The sequence below is a fragment of the Oncorhynchus clarkii genome, chromosome 21 (assembly GCF_045791955.1).
Source record: "Oncorhynchus clarkii lewisi isolate Uvic-CL-2024 chromosome 21, UVic_Ocla_1.0, whole genome shotgun sequence".
In the NCBI taxonomy this organism is placed as follows: Eukaryota; Metazoa; Chordata; class Actinopteri; order Salmoniformes; family Salmonidae; genus Oncorhynchus; species Oncorhynchus clarkii.
The window spans coordinates 42,615,316-42,632,044 of record NC_092167.1 but is presented as its reverse complement, the minus strand read 5'-3'; the positions used below and the strand labels follow the sequence as shown (position 1 = coordinate 42,632,044).

At 43.7% G+C, this 16,729-nt stretch overlaps 2 protein-coding genes across 6 annotated transcripts in view; one reads left to right on the top strand and one right to left on the bottom strand.

Annotated features, from left to right (window-relative positions):
• The first annotated feature begins 788 nt into the window (after window positions 1-788).
• LOC139379071 (zinc finger translocation associated) lies at window positions 789-7,154 on the top strand. The gene is made up of 5 exons (XM_071121830.1): window positions 789-1,258; window positions 1,766-2,290; window positions 2,649-2,987; window positions 4,171-4,656; window positions 4,787-7,154. Exons 1-5 carry the CDS (start codon window positions 1,123-1,125, stop codon window positions 5,257-5,259), a joined length of 1,959 nt encoding a protein of 652 aa, XP_070977931.1. The 5' UTR covers window positions 789-1,122; the 3' UTR covers window positions 5,260-7,154.
• Window positions 7,155-8,624: 1,470 nt separating this feature from the next.
• The window catches only part of LOC139379070 (reticulon-3-A-like), a 33,078-nt gene continuing 24,973 nt past the window's right edge, over window positions 8,625-16,729 (bottom strand). For 2 of the 5 annotated variants that reach the window (XM_071121825.1, XM_071121827.1), the window contains 3 exons: window positions 14,855-14,901; window positions 10,332-10,390; window positions 9,392-10,165 (listed from right to left, as the gene is read on the bottom strand). In XM_071121825.1, coding sequence (XP_070977926.1) covers window positions 10,117-10,165; window positions 10,332-10,390; window positions 14,855-14,901 — 155 coding nt within the window. In that variant the 3' untranslated portion in view covers window positions 9,392-10,116. Of the gene's footprint in view, window positions 10,166-10,327; window positions 10,391-14,854; window positions 14,902-16,729 lie in introns of those variants that run through there. The other 3 variants (XM_071121826.1, XM_071121828.1, XM_071121829.1) reach the window with 2 other exon arrangements.

Sequence of the window (16,729 nt, the reverse complement as noted above, 5' to 3'; positions counted from 1 at the left end):
AGGATGTGGGACCTTGCTGCTTGTGTGTAAACTGCGTCGCGTGGACAGACACAAGCCTCTTAAAGCCGTACTACCACAACAGGGGACAAAATTTGGTTTATAGATAGATGGTCAATGAAACTGAGCAATTTCTATCCATATACTGTGTCTCCAAGATGCCACACATGTCCACCCTATAATAAAGTTGTATTCTAGACTATTGGTAATATAATCGTACCATGTTGGAAAACTACACCAATCAATACATTAGAATCCAATCAATTAAAGAATGTGTAATTTTATATCTGTTCTAGAACATTTGACAGATGCAACATTTCCAAATATTTAAATTATAGACAATGTTGCTACCGGTGTTATATTTATCCATGGTTGCGAATTTGAGCATTTTGGCAAATATTTGCACATGGGAATATAGAAGTATTTCTCTCAATACCTCAATAGTTCACTATAATGAACACGAAGTAATGACAGCGCAAGATACATTGTAATGATGTTCACTGAGATTATGCAGAAGTCAGTGTACATAAGGAATTATTCATAAATAGTGGAAAAGTAGGCTGACTATGGACACCCATTGGGGGGACATTTCAACAGCCCCCCCCCCTCCCATATTCATTTAATTAACCGTTGTCTTTTAAGTAAGAAAACAAAACCATGGTAAAGTGTTACATGTTTGTCCAATTAATTTAGCAGTAAAACCTAACCTACACACATCTGGCCCCTGGGTGTGCGTGTCGCTGCGTGAATGCCGCTACTGTCTCTTTAAATTTACCCAGGAGCCCCTTAAGGAGCCCCAGGGGCCCCAAGCTCGGCTCCCCACCCTAAAGACAAGCAGAGCCTTAAAATACAAACAAGAGGCCGCTACAGCTCATCATGGACAGGAGAGGCTCACACCCGAAGAAGGTTATAAAACCGACCAAATATCGTGGCGATATATGAAAAGTTAACTTTGCTCCAGGTTGAGTGCGTGGGGGGACGAGGGGCACCCAAAAAGCGATGTGTCCGTTCGTGGTCTAGATAGCTTGCAAAACGCGTGCTGAACGATTCTCTAAAAATACATTTCCTACCTGGTCTATCAGAGCGAATTGAAAACATTAGTAAATAGTGTAACGTTGCAGAGTAATGGAAGAGAAAGAGACCGGGGAGTGCGAGCCTGTGGTCCTTCCGTGTGCTGAGCAGGCAGATTCTCTCTCATTAATAATAAGCGGAGAGGAGGAAGCGACGCAAGAGCAAAGTGACTTGGGACACTGTTCAGGAGGTAAAGATTGTAATGTTTTTGTTTCGAGAGTACGGAGACTCGACCCTTAGTCTGCTCTCCACCCTTTGTCACAGTTAATCTGTGTGACGGACAATGCCATCTAGCAGCATGGCCCTCTTGTCTCAGTGGCTCCACTATAAACAAAGGCAAAATACCATGCTGGTTGCTTGCTGTGATGCACAGTCGCCACCCAGCGGAAACTAGCGGCGGCTAACTCGTCTAAATGGAGTCGCTGCCCGGTTTCTGATGGCGGGGGTTCCGTGCGAAAATATAATATTTTCCACAGATTAACGATTTTATTATGAACCCCAATTATTGTGTCTGCTTATTTCTAACGGAATACATATATCTGGTAATGTCGGGGTATGTGATAGAGCCATCTGAGAAATATAAATAGAATTATACATTATAGAGCTTTGAAATGTACTGCTTCATTACCAGGAATAACCTATACCTATTGCATGTGAATCTCTTAACTCTTTCTCTCACACACTCTCTCTTTCCTAGAGAAGGACAGTCTGACCAATGGCCAGGTGGGTGATGATGACGAGGAAGAGATGGTGACCCCCCTTTGGTCCCCGGGCACCAGCTACTGGAGTGTCACCGAGGGTCCGGACTCCCCCTTCCTCCTTTCTCCCATCCCGGGCCCCTCTGGACGCAAAGAGAAGGTCCAATGCGCCTCCCGACCTGGCCTCAGCCGCATCCCGGGCAGGGATCATCGCCGCTATTACCACGAGTACTGGCGCAGCGAGTTCCTGATGGACTTTGACCCCCGTCGCCATGGCATGATCTGCATGGTGTGTGGGAGCTCGCTGGCCACTCTCAAACTCAGTACCATCAAGAGGCATATTAGACAGAAGCACCCGGACTCTCTGCTGTGGAGCGCGGCCGACAAGGAGGTGATCCGCTCGGGCTGGGAAAGCCACCTGAGTCTGGAGGGGGGCCAGAGGCTGTACTGTCCGGCCGGAGGGGTGGCCGCCATCTCCCAGGGACAGGAGGAGGAGCTGCTGGACTGTGCTCGCCACTCCACCGGTGGGTGGGGGTTTCTGGAGACTGGGATGGAATAAAATGTCATGGCCTAGTTTGATGATAAGAGTTTCAGGATCTTGCACTTGGTGGCAGTAAGAGCATGTCTGTTAAGTGTTTATGTTGTACAGTCATGCTCATACGGCCAAGATCCACTTTTACAGTCGTGTAAGAGGGTGATGTCATTGTGCAGTGGCTTTATGTAGTCATAAGAAAAAAGGCTGCTCTTGTACCAATGATCTTAACCTGAATTGTCTTTTTACAGATGGTTATGTATTACATTTTTATGTGATTGTCAAACTATATTTTTTGATTTACGTTAACATTTAAACTGCATATCCCCTCTCCACTTTACCTCTCATAGGAAAACCTGGTGGTATGGTGTCCCCCAAACTCCAGCCCCGGTCTCCGACCCCATCACCCCCTCCCTCAGTCCCCCTCCAGCAGGAAGAGCTCCCCGGGCCCTCTGCCAAGACCCTGGAGCGCTACCTGAACGACTCGCTCCACGCCTGGTTCCGACAGGAGTTCCTCATGGAGTACCAGGCGGAGGAAGGCAGGCTGGTGTGCATGGTGTGCGGCCGCCCGCTGCCCTCGCTCCACCTGGACCACATCAAGAGCCACGTGCTTGACATCCACCCCCAGTCGCTGGTCTACAGCTCGGAGGAGAAGCACTGCATCCTGCAGACTTGGGCCCAGACACATGGTGAGACTGAGGGAGGTAGGACGTGGGGTGGTAACAGGACCGGGAAGGGAGTTATTCTGTAACTGTGGCTTCCTCTTTGTCATTGTTATGATTAAGGGCATTGATGAAGGCCGAAACGTCAAGCTTTTAATAGTTGCTTGAATAAAATGTGTTTTTAATGGTGAGCTAGCATTGCAGCCTTTTCATTTCAGTCACTGTAGCTTTAGGACGTTTTAGCAGCTTTTGTATGTGTGTGTTTTGAAGTGAGTAGGACTGATTTTTATTTTTGTTACATTTGTTTGTCTCTGTGTACAAAGGTAAACCAGTTACATAGATTTGTTCTGCAGCACTGATCTAATAACAATTGATACGCTGATGAATAGCCATTTTTATCCTTGAATATACACTGAGCATACCAAACATTAGGAACATCTTCCTCATACGGAGCGGCAGGTCGCCTAGTAGTTAAAGAGTTGGACTAGTAACAGAAAAGTTGCAAGATCGAATCCCCGAGCTGACAAGGTAAAAATCTGTCATCCTGCCCATGAAAAAGGAAGTTAACCTGCTGTTCCTAGGCCGTCATTGAGAATAAGAATTTGTTCTCAACTGACTTGCCTAGTTTAAATAAAGGTAAAATAAATATTGAGTTGCCCCCCCACACCTTTTGCCCTCAGAACAGCCTCAATTGGTCAGGGCATGGACTCTACAAGGTGTTGAAAGCGTTCCACAGGGATGCTGGCCCATGTTGACTCCAATACTTCCCACAGTTGTGTCAAATTGGCTGGATGTCCTTTGGGCGGTGGAGCATTATTGATACACAGGAAACTGTTGAGCATGAAAAACCCAGCAGCGTTGCAGTTCTGGACACAAACCTGTGCACCTGGCACCTACTACCATACCTTGTTCAAAACCACCTAAATATTTTGTCTTGCCCATTCACCCTCTGAATGGCTCACATACACAATCCATGTCTCAACTGTCTCAAGGCTTAAACATCCTTCTTTAACCTATCTCCGCCCTTTATCTACACTGATTGAAGTGGATTTAACAAGTGACATCAGTAGGGGATCATAGCTTTCAACTGGATTCACCTGGTCAGTCAATGTCATGGAAAGAGCAGGTGTTCTTAATGTTTTGTATTCTCAGTGTTTATATCCCTTACTAAACTCTCATTCCTCAACCCCACCCCATCCCTCCATATCAGAATCCGACCCTCTAAACGACTTCATCAAATCTGAGCCCAACACCAAAGACGAGAGAGATGCTGGGGTGGACTTCTCTGAAGACCTGGAGACCATCCAGATCGGCTCAGACACGTATGCAGAGGACAACGATGAGGCCTTATCCGAGATACAGGACGTGGTTGATGGCGTTGGTGGAGCTCCAGGGATGACCTCTCCCATACCCCCTCTCCCTCTCCACCAACCCAGGAAGAGGCGTCTCCGTGGGGGCTTCCCCTGGCGGCTGCGCCTGGACTACATGGTGGCCTACGGACCCCAGGGTCGTGGCACCTTCTGCATGGTGTGCTCCCAGGCCCTGCCCATGGCCAAGGTGAGCAGCTTCCGCCGACACATCCAGGAATGCCACCCTGAAACCACCAGCCTGGCCCGGGAGGAGAGGGATGCCATGGCCGAGGCCTGGACCAAAGAGGCTCCCATGGAAGACAACCCTGCCGTGCAGATGAAAGAAGGTAAATATTCTAAGTTCCAAGCAATGTAAAAGACAGACTGTAGCTACTTTCAGAGAAAGAGGAAATACTAAGTGATTCACCAATTGGTTTCTGCCCTCTTACTGACTGACCCCCCCTCCCTCTCTGACAGAAGTGGACCCCAGTGACATTGTCATTCTCCCTGTGGCGAGAGAGATGGCCGACAACAACAACAACCGGACCACCAAGATGGCCACTACCAAGGCCGTAAAGAAGGAGGAGGGGGTCACCACCATGCCTGCCACTCCGGGGCGCCACGGCCACTACCCGGGCAAGGACCAGCGCCGGAACTACCAGGTGCGCTGGAGGATGGAGTTTCTGATGGACTATGACTGCCGGAGACACGGGTTGATCTGTATGGTGTGCGGGGCAACGTTAGCCACTCTCAAAGTCAGCACCATCAAGAGACACATTCAACAGGTTCACCCTCATTCTCTGGTGTATGTCCCCGATGAGAGACAGCAGGCCCTGCTCAGCTACAACCAGACTGCCCTGCACTTCGTCCACTCGGATGACTGTTTCTCCTCACAAGACCACGGACACACGGCACTCGGACAGACGACTGCCGGCCTCTTTGTCCGCTAGGACGAGGGGCGCCAGGCATGGTTGTTCTCTATCCACCCCACATTCCTTCCTTTCCAAGTCTCTATTTCTCAGGAAGTTAGAAACAAGGCTTGGTAGAGCTCTGTCATGAGTTGTGCAGCGACTGGCACAGTTGGTGATTGTTTCAGCTAGCATACAATATAGCACTTCCTGTCCCAAAAATGTACTAAATCTAGATTTGGGTGTGCAGGTGATTGAATGAGAGGGTGTTTGAGGTGAATTGCTAAAGACAATGAACAACACTTAAAGATGTGATCATCTTTAGTGACTCAATTACATCCCGTTATTTAAAAAGGAAATTCCTTGTTTACAATGAGGTAAATAGGGGTCCTCCAGAGATTTGTCTCATTCTTGAATTAGAAGATCTCATCTTCCATGTCTTCTCCAGTGTCACAGCACTATTGTTACAATGGCCCACAGCTATTTCTGATGATCTTATTAGCAAAACAAACCTGCACACACAAAAATCTATGTAAATAGTGTTGAATATTTGAATTATGATTTACTTTTACAAGCACTTTTACACGTGGTTTTTACAAAAAATGTTTGTAATTACGGCCATTTTTTCTACTTCACTGATAAAATGAAACGATGCCACGTGAATGTCATTTTGCATGGGAATTCTGAAGTCATGCATGATTGTGGAGGGATTGCCTTCTACAGCTGAAGCACTTAGTTTATGAGAGCATTCTAGCTTTATTTATAGAAGATTTCACATGCAAGGCTTCCATTTCAGTAACTCACATATTACAAGGTTTATGCAACAATTAACTACAATTTTTTTTAAAATGGCAACAACATCAGGAAATAAATCACCAAATTAACCACCTCTGAAATGACCCCCTCACTCGCCCTTATTTCAGTGACCTCTGAAATATCACTCCACCAAGAAAAAGAACAACTCAGGGATTGTCTGTTTTTCCATCTGTGCTCGCTTGTTAGCTTGTCAAAATTAGTGCATACATTGGTTGTCATTAATTTAAATTGTTTAACTGTCAACTGTAGTTAAAAAGGGTCCTATCGGATTCCAACAACAGTGGAAGTAAAGTTGTCCAGTGCACAGCTGGAACAAACGACAGGCAACAAAAGAGTGTGAACGACAAACTACACTTACCATGACAACAGTTTACAACCCATGGACTTAACTGTCTCATTCAAAGAACCAAATGGCAGCATTTGTCCAGTTGTTATGTGGAGAGGAAGGGACATCAGTGTTGAATATCACTTCCTCTAACCTAAGCTGCCTGTGTTGCTGACTTCGGCTGTGTGAAAACGTTACTGACTTTCAAATCCTTGCTTTCTCTGTCCTTGTTTCCTCAATTCCTCTCAAAGCGCATTGCAGGTCCAGGGGGAGGGGGGGGGACCTTCGATCTTCTCTAATGCGCTTTGAGAGTTGAGGAAACAAGGACGGAGGAAGCAAGGATTTGACAGATGTTTTCAGACACAGCCCTAGTTGACGCAGTGGGCATTTTGGCATACAGGGGATGGGCAAGGAGAGGTGAAATAATTCCATCTGAGCTTGGAGCGGCCACGGAATCAAGGTTGTAAGAAGCTTTGTGACTCAGCACTTAAATGTACAAAAATAGGACTTAAATATGGCAAAGTGATTGAATAAGAATACACCTTGTCTATTGCAATGATTTACATGTATGTTTGTGTCAGTGTGTGTATAGGGGGCACGTTAAAAATACCCTTTGGTGGTACTTTGTTAGCTTGGGTGAGGACAAGCAATTATCTTTTCGGGACTGATTTCATTGTCTTCCCTCTATTTCTTGTTTCTCGAGTATCCGCCCTGTATTCAACCTGTACATGGCAAAAGGTTGATATGCATTCTGTCCTCAATGAGCCTTGTAATAAAAAGAAGGATCTGAATAATATTGTCTGACTGGTTATCTGGGGAATGTAGAAAACATTTTGGTAAAACTGACTAGTCAACGGTCATTTGTAGACACATCCGGTGATAACCATAAATGAATGCATGCATTAATACCTGATTGGGTTTACCATGGATATTAAAGGAACTACTTTAGGTTTCTCAACATGCAGGGCTAAAATAAATAGCTACAGTATAATCCTCTGATCAAAACCAGTCATATTACCTTCCATCTGTGTAAACTGGACCCAAAACCAGTCAAAATTGTTTTAAATCTTGACTCAAATTAATCCCAACGGTTCAGACATGCTGAAATGTTTACTCTTCACAAAGTTGTAGAGCAGACCACAGATGGACAAACACATCACCCCAAATCTTGTCCTTAACATTTTTTTATTAATTTCACTTTGACATCAGTACAGGGATCACAATGTTTTCAAGCTCCAGAATGTGAACTAGTCATTGAGAACTATCAGATCTGAGATGTTGGTTACCAATACACAGTCAAAAGCAAAACAAAGACTGCCAAAGAGAAAGAAATTCCTTCAAAATCTCCCCCGAAAAAAACCACTCCTGCCACACCACTGCAAGAAGTTTTTATTTTTATATAAAAAAAGGCAATGTGTCAAGGAAACTTTTTCAAATGTGAATGTAGATTTATCGTATTTTGCACTAAATAAATCAAGACTAAAGTAAGGTCGTCTGCATTATAATCTATTGAAAACATTAGGTAGCATTGCCTTCCTTCAATGACAAAGCGCCCCATGAAAATCCTGACTGTCTGGAACACCTATTCATCGTGAGGTCCTCATCAGGGCTACTGAAGGTTCCTTTCGTCCAGCATCACAAGGACAGTGGTTTACAGACATTGGATACGTTCAACTGTGGGTGGGTGAATGTGTGTGAGTGAAAAAAAAATAAACCCATCTAGAACAAAAGTCCAATAGCGTGAGTTAATGAGTGGAGGGTAGAGTAAGACTTTACTCTATTGAAGCAAGTAGTGTGTCCAGTGACTTGGGATTAACTGTCACGGAGTTGGATATACACACATGCACAAGGAAACCAAAGAAGCTTTTCTGCTCCAACTATGTGAGGCAGTGTGACCACTGACAACATTGGGGCCCAATATGAAACACTGGTTTGCATGCATGAAGAGAAATGTTCCATCAATGTTGCAGGGTAACGTTCAGCAGTTAAGACATTTGAGTAGTGATGAGAGGCAACGTGAGAACGCTCATTGTAGAGAGAACGCTCAAGTTGTTACAACAGTAGTCGTTTAGCTTTAGTGCGAAACGTAGAGGGATTGCTCTGAAAATGACGTGCAAACTTAGTTTGGGCACAATGTCTATGATTATTAACAAATCACAGTAGGAGCTAGAACCGGCCATTATATTTTTCCCCCATCTACAAATTGCTTTTAAAATCCCTTTCGAAGACACTTTGCCATCACAGAAACGTAGCAGTAGCCTTAAAATAGTTGACCACAGTTTTTATTGAAATCAAAAAACTATTTAAGCAATCACAAATAATTATCTGAACAAAACAACATATGATACAGCCTATATATAAAGTGTGAAATGTGTTTCCAGCTTATGCAATGACTTTCACATGGCATTTAAATAAAACACAAATCCATTGCATTTGAGGCTGCTGAGAGGGAAATGGCACGGCACAAATGGAATGGCCCCAAACACCTGAAAACCATGTGCTTGATGTATTTGAATCCATTCCACTGACTCCGCTCCAGTCATTACCACAAGCCCGCCCTCCCCAATTAAGATGTCACCAACCTCCTGTGACTAAAAAACCCACCAGACCTCTTGAACCCATCGTTTCGTTGCGGTTATACTGCTAACCACCTTCCAAAAAGCTAACAGTCTTTGAACCCATATCCAACCGTTTTCCAAGAGGTCTCACTGGAGAAGTCAAGCAGTTATGAAGCTCCATGAAGATACTATGGAGCATTTTACAGAGCTAAAGGGAGTCAACAGCAGCAATAGTATGATTATTACTTATATCACTAACAATTATAATAAAACAGGTGAACGTGAGACTTTGACGACTTGAACAGTTGCTTTAAAAAAACGAGTTATGACTGCTGTAAGAGGGAGTTCCCCTTTTCTAAAAAGCAGCGGCAACTTGTTTCACACAGCAGAGAAAGACAGAGCGTGTTGGATGCATTTGGTAAAATGTGACTACAAATCAAAACAGCGTGAACTACACCAAAAGTATCACAGCTGGTTCAGTGTTCCAATCCTTTTATTTCAACCTGCTCATGGGATTTGAAGTTCAGTGCATTGCAGAAACGTTATACATACAAGCCTTTAAGGTGAAGACGACAACTCCATAACAGGCCAATCAGTAACAGTGAAATCCCAGTACCAGGTTCAAAACAACTTTTTTTTTTTTATCCATACAACTGCCACACAGAGAGAAGGAAAAAGACTAGCCACAAATTACACCCCAAAGTTTATTTATTTATCAGTTAGCTCTTTTTTTAAACTTTTTTTTAAATTTTTTGAACTTATGTTCAGTGAAAGGCATAGTTAAAAAGTACAGACATCTGCTTTTTTGCTAAACAAACACTGGTCCTAACTCGTCAATGATGCTCCCTACACCCTCCCAACTTTACACTACAATACCAGGTCATTGATTTAGTCTAGTTCACTTGACCCCTGCATCAAAGACAGGTGTTAGGCCGAAGCGTTTACATCACTTCCTCCGGTTAGAGACGCGTTTCCTGTCGGCGCAGTAGGCACCATTCTTGTTCTAAATTCTTGTAGTTAAGCTGAGTGGTTTACATTGAATATTGAGTAGCATTTTAGATGTTTATTCTACCTAGCTGGTTCAGTGCAGATGGTATGTGGGAGGGAGACAGTAGGGAAAGAGAAGGGAGAGGGGGAGGGAAAGGGGTTTAAGATGGGATAAATGTGATGAGGATGGTGATTAAGATGTATGAGGGTCAATCATTCAGCTTTCGTACGCTTGATGGCTCCAGGGAGTTTCTCTTGCAGCCTGGAAGAGAAAAGATAGACAAAATAAAAACCATCAGAATATAAAAACCATCAGAATATACCAATGATTACATGACAGCACTGACACTAAGTTTAGGTAGATTGAACTCCGACATCCTGTTGACAGAGAAGAGTACATTGAAACAGTCTTGGTTGGGACCACTTACTTGGCCATTGTGGTGTTGACTTGAGTACGTGCGATTTCCATGTAGTGGTCAATCTGGGTCTGGGGAAGAACGAGAGGAAGGCAACTGAGTTTTATAGTCATTTACAGTCAGACTCAAAACAGACCTGATCTATAAAACAATGTCTCGTTGTGCAAACAAAATTATAAACTGGTTCGAGCCCAAAATGCTAATATGCTGACAGCCGTGGTATATCAGATCGTATACCACAGGTATGACAAACCATATTTATACTGCTCTAATTACATTGGCAACCAGTTTATAATAGCAATAAGACACCTCGGAGGTATGTGGTATATGGCCAATATACCACGGATCAGGGCTGTAAGCAGACACTCCACGTTGCGTCATGCATAACAGCCCTTAGCCGTGGTATATTGGCCATATACCACACCTCATGACGTTGCCCTCTTTGGGTACAGCAAGCCCCATCCCCCTCTCCCTGTCTCCTACACCCAGGCTGCTGTGGTCAGAGAGAGGCCGTAAATTCCTGGAGGAGATGATCTCCTCATGGCCACAGTATAGAGACAGAGAACAAAGGAATTTCTTCCACCTCACAGAACTTGAGGTCAGAACAAAATTTATGTTCTGGAGAAGGTATACAAGATTGTTGAAGAATCCAGCTATGAACTGGTCCGTTTGGTACAATTTTGTGAAACTCATGGGAGACAATACGGCCACATTACCATAACGCTGTTTATATAATAGCCTCAGATATGAGGCTTACATCTAATTTTTGAAAAGATGAATGAGTGAGGATGATGCTGTTTGTGAAATTGTGTAATGTGATTTTGTACTGTTTAAATTAAGGAAACTCCAATTCCCTTGAGTTTAACTAAATCAGAGGACCGCCCATGAGCACAGTTATGGTCGGGCATCCTGGGACAGGCCCTTTTCTCCTCTCCCGAATAAAACCCCCACTGAGAATTTCTCAACAGACCATGTTGCTCTCCATTACGAGAGGACAAAGGTTGCAGACCAGAATGCTGAATCTTTTAACCATCCCACGTGGTTAAACTCAATCGATACAGACAAAATAAGAACAAGTCTGATATTAATTACTAGCCTGCAGCTAGGAATTCGTTATCATTGCACGCGAAGACAGCCAACCGCCGAAACATCTATTCTATAACAACATGAATGAATGTCAATCTGAACTACCCATTCTGAGAGAGAGCGAGAGAGCGAGCGACGGACAGACTCTCCAACAGAAACAAAATTTTCAACAGAGACCGACGATACACTAAGCGTAAAGATATATATATATATATAATTGTTCCCGAATGAGTGAGCGTTCATGTGCAAAGGATTAGCATTTCAATTGTTATAATTATCAACTCTGTAGTGACTTCTCATCTGACCCCCACTCCCCATTTGTCGAACAAACCGCCATGCCGGTTTAGCCCACATTCCCCTATCATTTCTTGTAACTATATTTACTTTGTTTGTTTGTGTGTGCACTTCTGTGATTGTTTAGTTAGTTAATAAATAAAATGATTGAAGACAATTGATGTATGGATGACTCATAGTGAAGACTGGGTTAGTGCAGATAAGCAACAATTGACGACGTTTGGAATGAGACTAACGTGAGGTAAAGAAGAATTCATTAATCAGAAGACTATTGATCAGATATGAAAATATCTGAAATTATATTAGGAAAATTATAACTTTGTATTCTGAATATTTTCTTTGGTACCCCGACTTCCTAGTTAATGATTAATCAGTTTAATCGCGTAATAATAATTACAGAGAGTCATTTGATAAAGATTAATCTTCAGTTTAATGATGCCAAAGACACGACACCTCCTTGTGTCTTATTGCGTAATTAGAAGTCAAGAGCTAAAAACACGTAGTCAGATACCATTACTTACAGTATTACGGTTATGGTTACTTTGCACACTATGTGTGTTTAGAAGAGTAAAATGCTGTCCTTAAATGTTATTTGTCACATGCGCCGAATACAACAGGTATTAACCAACAATGCTGTTAAGAAAATCCCCATGCTTGGACCATGTTAGTTTATTGGTGATGTGGGCGTCAAGGAACTTGAAGCGCTCAACCTGCTCCACCTCAGCCCCGGTGAAAATGGGGGCATGCTCAGTCCACCTTTTTCTGTAGTCCACAATCTCATTTGTCTTGATCACGTTGAGTCAGAGGTTGTTGTCCTGGCCCCACACTGCCAAGTCTCTGACCTCCTCCCTATAGGCTGTCCGTCATTGTCGGATATGAGGCCTACCACTGTTGTGTCGTCAGCAAACTTAATGACTGTGTTGGATCGTGCCTGGCCGTGCAGTCATGAGTAAGAAGGGAGTATAGGAGGGGACTGATCACGCACCTGAGGGGCCCAAGTGTTGAGGATCAGCATGGCAGACCCTAACTACCAGAGGGCGGCTCGTCAGGAAGTCCAGGATCCAGTTGCAGAGGGAGGTGTCCCAGGGTCCTTAGCTTAGCGATTAGCTTTGAGGGCACTAAGGTGCTGAACGCTGAGCTGTAGTCAATTAATTGCATTCTCACATAGGTGTTCCCTTTGTCCAGGTGGGAAAGGGCAGTGTGGAATGCAATAGACATTGCATCATTTGAGGAGCTGTTGGGGTGGTATGCAAATTGGAATGAGTCTAGGGTTTCTGGGATAATGGTGTGGATGTGAGCCATGACCAGCCTTTCAAAGCATTTTATGGATACAGACGTGAGTATTTAAACAGGTTACCTTTGTGTTCTTGGGCACAGGGACTATGGTGGTCTGCTTGAAACATGTAGGCATTACAGATTCGGACCAGGAGAGGTTGAAAATGTCAGTGAAGACACTTGCCAGTTGGTCAGCGCATGCTCGGAGTACAAGTCCTGGTAATCCGTCTGGCCTTGTGAATGTTGCCCTGTTTGAAGGCCTTACTCACATCGGATACAGAGAGCGTGATCACCTGGCCGTGCTGCTGCTCCAGTTTCAACTGTTCTGCCTGTGATTATTATTATTTGACCATGCTGGTCATTTATGAACATCTTGGCCATGTTCTTTTATAATCTCCACCCGGCACAGCCAGAAGAGGACTGGCCACCCCTCACAGCCTGGTTCCGCTCTAGGTTTCGTCCTAGGTTTTGGCCTTTCTAGGGAGTTTTTCCTAGCCACCGTGCTTCTACACCTGCATTGCTTGCTGTTTGGGGTTTCTGTACAGCACTTTGAGATATCAGCTGATGTAAGAAGGGCTATATAAATAAATTAGATTTGATCACAGTCGTCCGGAACAGCTGATTCTCTCATGCATGTTTCAGTGTTATTTGCCTTGAAGTGAGCATATAAGTTATTTAGCTCGTGTCACTGGGCAGCTCTCGCCTGTGCTTCTCTTTGTAGTCTGTAATAGTTTGCAATCCCTTCCAAATCTGACGAGCGTCGGAGCCGGTGTAGTACGATTCGATCTTAGTCCTGTATTGACGCTTTGCCTGTTTGATGGTTCGGAGGGCATAGCGAGATTTCTTATCAGCTTGCGTGTTAGAGTCCCGCTCCTTGAAAACGGCAGCTCTAGCCTTTAGCTGAGTGCAAATGTTGCCTGTAATCCATGGCTGCTGGTTGGGTTATGTACATACAGTCAATGTTGGGACAACGTCCTCGATGCACTTATTGATAAAGCCAGTGACTGATGTGGTGTACTCCTCAATGCCATCGGAAGAATCCCGGAACATATTCCAGTCTGTGCTAGCAAAACAGTCCTGAAATTTAGCATCTGCTTCATCTGATCACTTTTTAAAAATTATATAGACCAAGTCACCGGTGTTTCCTGCTTTAATTTTTGCTTGTAAGCAGCCATCAGGAGGATAGAGTTATGGTCAGATTTGTCAAACGGAGGGTGAGGGAGAGCGTTGTACGCATATCTGTGTGGAGTAAAGGGGGTCTAGAATGTTTTGCCCCTCTGGTTGCACATTTAACATGCTGATAGAAATGAGGTAAAACTGATTAAAGTTCCCTGCATTTAAGTCCCAGGGCACTAGGAGTGCAGTCTCTGGATGAGCGTCTTCCTGTTTGCGTATGGTGGAATACAACTCATTGAGTGCAGTTTTAGTGCCAACCTCGGTCTGTGGTGGTATGTAGACAACTACGAAAAATATAGGCCTCATTTATGTAAATACAGGCTCATTATGTAAAGGGAATAGCTTTATTTAACCGGACACTGAAAGCCATCTTGTCACTGACAGTAAAACGGACTTTGCATGTCGAATCAGCCTTGTGCTATAACGCTGATAAGGACACAAACAGCCCCTAACGACTCATAAAGAGGCTGGTCATTCGGTGAGGTCACACCCAGTGGAACTAGTTGGTGCCTGCCAAAGGATGACGCCGTCATAATTGTCATCAATGCTCATGGGACAATCCAGAACCATATATAGGTCTAGCTCAAGGTACATTGTTTCACCAGCATGACTCCAGTCTACCTAGCTCTAAGGAATGGAATAATTTTTAAAAAAGTTCTACTTCTATGATGTCACAAGACAAAAAGGTCAAGGGTCAGACTCACCTTGTTCTTCTCATAGAAGGGGGGTACGGCAAAGAGGAGGATGTCAGCTGGAGGAGAGCAAAAAAAATATTGAAATGACAGTGGAGTAACACAGGAAACAACCATCAGCTGACCTCTAAAAGGCACACAGGCCTTTATAAAAAAAGTTAGTCTATCACAATAATAACGATAATAATAATAATAATAATAATAATAATAATAATGTTGCTTTCAGGGATGTAGACAGTGGAAACCATTTTACCTGTAAGACATCCCCTGACAAAAACCAATTAGGCTTTACCACCCAGGAAACTGGGATGGTGTCAGATGCCATTAAACGAGTTTGGTGTTTGAAAAAGCAGCAGGCCATTGGGTAGTGCTGATCAAATGAGCCAAATCGTATGAAGCCAGTCTGTGCCGCCAGTGACCTCAGACCGTATCATCCATTTTGTCTAGGAAAAAGGTCACGGTGTCGTAGGACTTAACGAGCGTGACATGCTTACAAGACTCTAGCAAGACCCACAGGGAGTTATTGTCTCACTGCAATTGTCTAGTGCTTCTATTCTAAGCAATGCTGGTCAGTTTCCCACAATGCTAAGCATTTTAGTGACGGAATTGCACAGTAAAAAATTGTGTGGACTTGGTCTTAAATTGGTCCTGTGAGACTGAACTTTTTTTTTTTTTTAACAACATTTATAACATTTTGTTAAAATGGAAAATGTTTGATACATTTTCTAGCACATTCTATGACCTTTGACCCCATTTACAGTGTGTCCAGTTGCCCCAGTTGGTTTAAACATGCATGAAACGTAGGATACTAAACAACCTTAGTACTACACCTAGCGACCTCACCAAGAGCTTTTAGCCTTTTGGTATTATAGCCAACGGCGGAGGCAGGGAATAGAGCCCGGGTCGCTGGCGTGAAAAGAAAAAACACCCTATGCACCGTGCCACTTGCTGGGAATTCTAATTTTTTTAGGATCCCCAATAGCCAACACCAATGGCGACAGCTAGTCATACTGGGGTCCGACAATGAAAAAAAAAAGATTTTACAAGTTACATACATTAAACATGCAGTGTTTGTGCATTTAGCAGTTACACAGATCATGCATGTGGAAAGTATTCAGAACCCTTCTCCACTTTGTTACTGTAGCCTTATTCTAAAATGGATTAAATATCACACTTACAGTTGAAGTCGGAAGTTTACATACACCTTAGCCAAATCTACTTAAACACAATTTTCACAATTCCTGACATTTAATCCTAGTAAAAACTCCCCCGTCTTAGGTCAGTTAGGATCACCACTTTATTTTAAGAATGTGAAATGTCAGAATAATAGCAGAGAATGATTTATTTAAGCTTTTATTTATTTCTTTCAACACATTCCCAGTGGGTCAGAAGTTTACATACACTCAATTAGTATTTGGTAGCATTGCCTTAAAATTGTTTAACTTGGGTCAAATGTTTTGGGTAGCCTTCCACAATAAGTTGGGTAAATGTTGGCCCATTCCTCCTGACAGAGCTGGTGTAACTGAGTCAGGTTTGTAGGCCTCCTTGCTCGCACACGCTTTTTTCAGTTCTTCCCACACATTTTCTATAGGATTAAGGTCAGGGCCTTGTGATGGCCACTCCAATACCTTGGCTTTGTTGTCCTTAAGCCATGTTGTCCTTAAGCCATTTTGCCACAACTTTGGAAGTCCCATTTGCGACCAACCTTAGGATTCCTGACTGATGTCTTGAGATATTGCTTCAATATTTCCACATACCTTTCCTCCTTCATGATGCCATCTATTTTGTGAAGTGCACCAGTCCCTCCTGCAGCAAAGAACCCCCACAACATGATGCTGCCACCCCCGTGCTTCACCGTTGGGATGGCGGTTTTGGAGCAGTGGCTTC

What these genes read in the sequence shown, in the direction of transcription:
- LOC139379071 (XM_071121830.1), top strand. Translation starts at nt 1,123, where the DNA reads ATGGAAGAGAAAGAGACCGGGGAGTGCGAGCCTGTGGTCCTTCCGTGT. An exon ending in GACTTGGGCCCAGACACATG is followed by an intron (nt 2,988 to 4,170) that starts GTGAGACTGAGG and finishes CCTCCATATCAG; the next exon opens with AATCCGACCCTCTAAACGAC. An exon ending in TGCCGTGCAGATGAAAGAAG is followed by an intron (nt 4,657 to 4,786) that starts GTAAATATTCTA and finishes CCTCTCTGACAG; the next exon opens with AAGTGGACCCCAGTGACATT.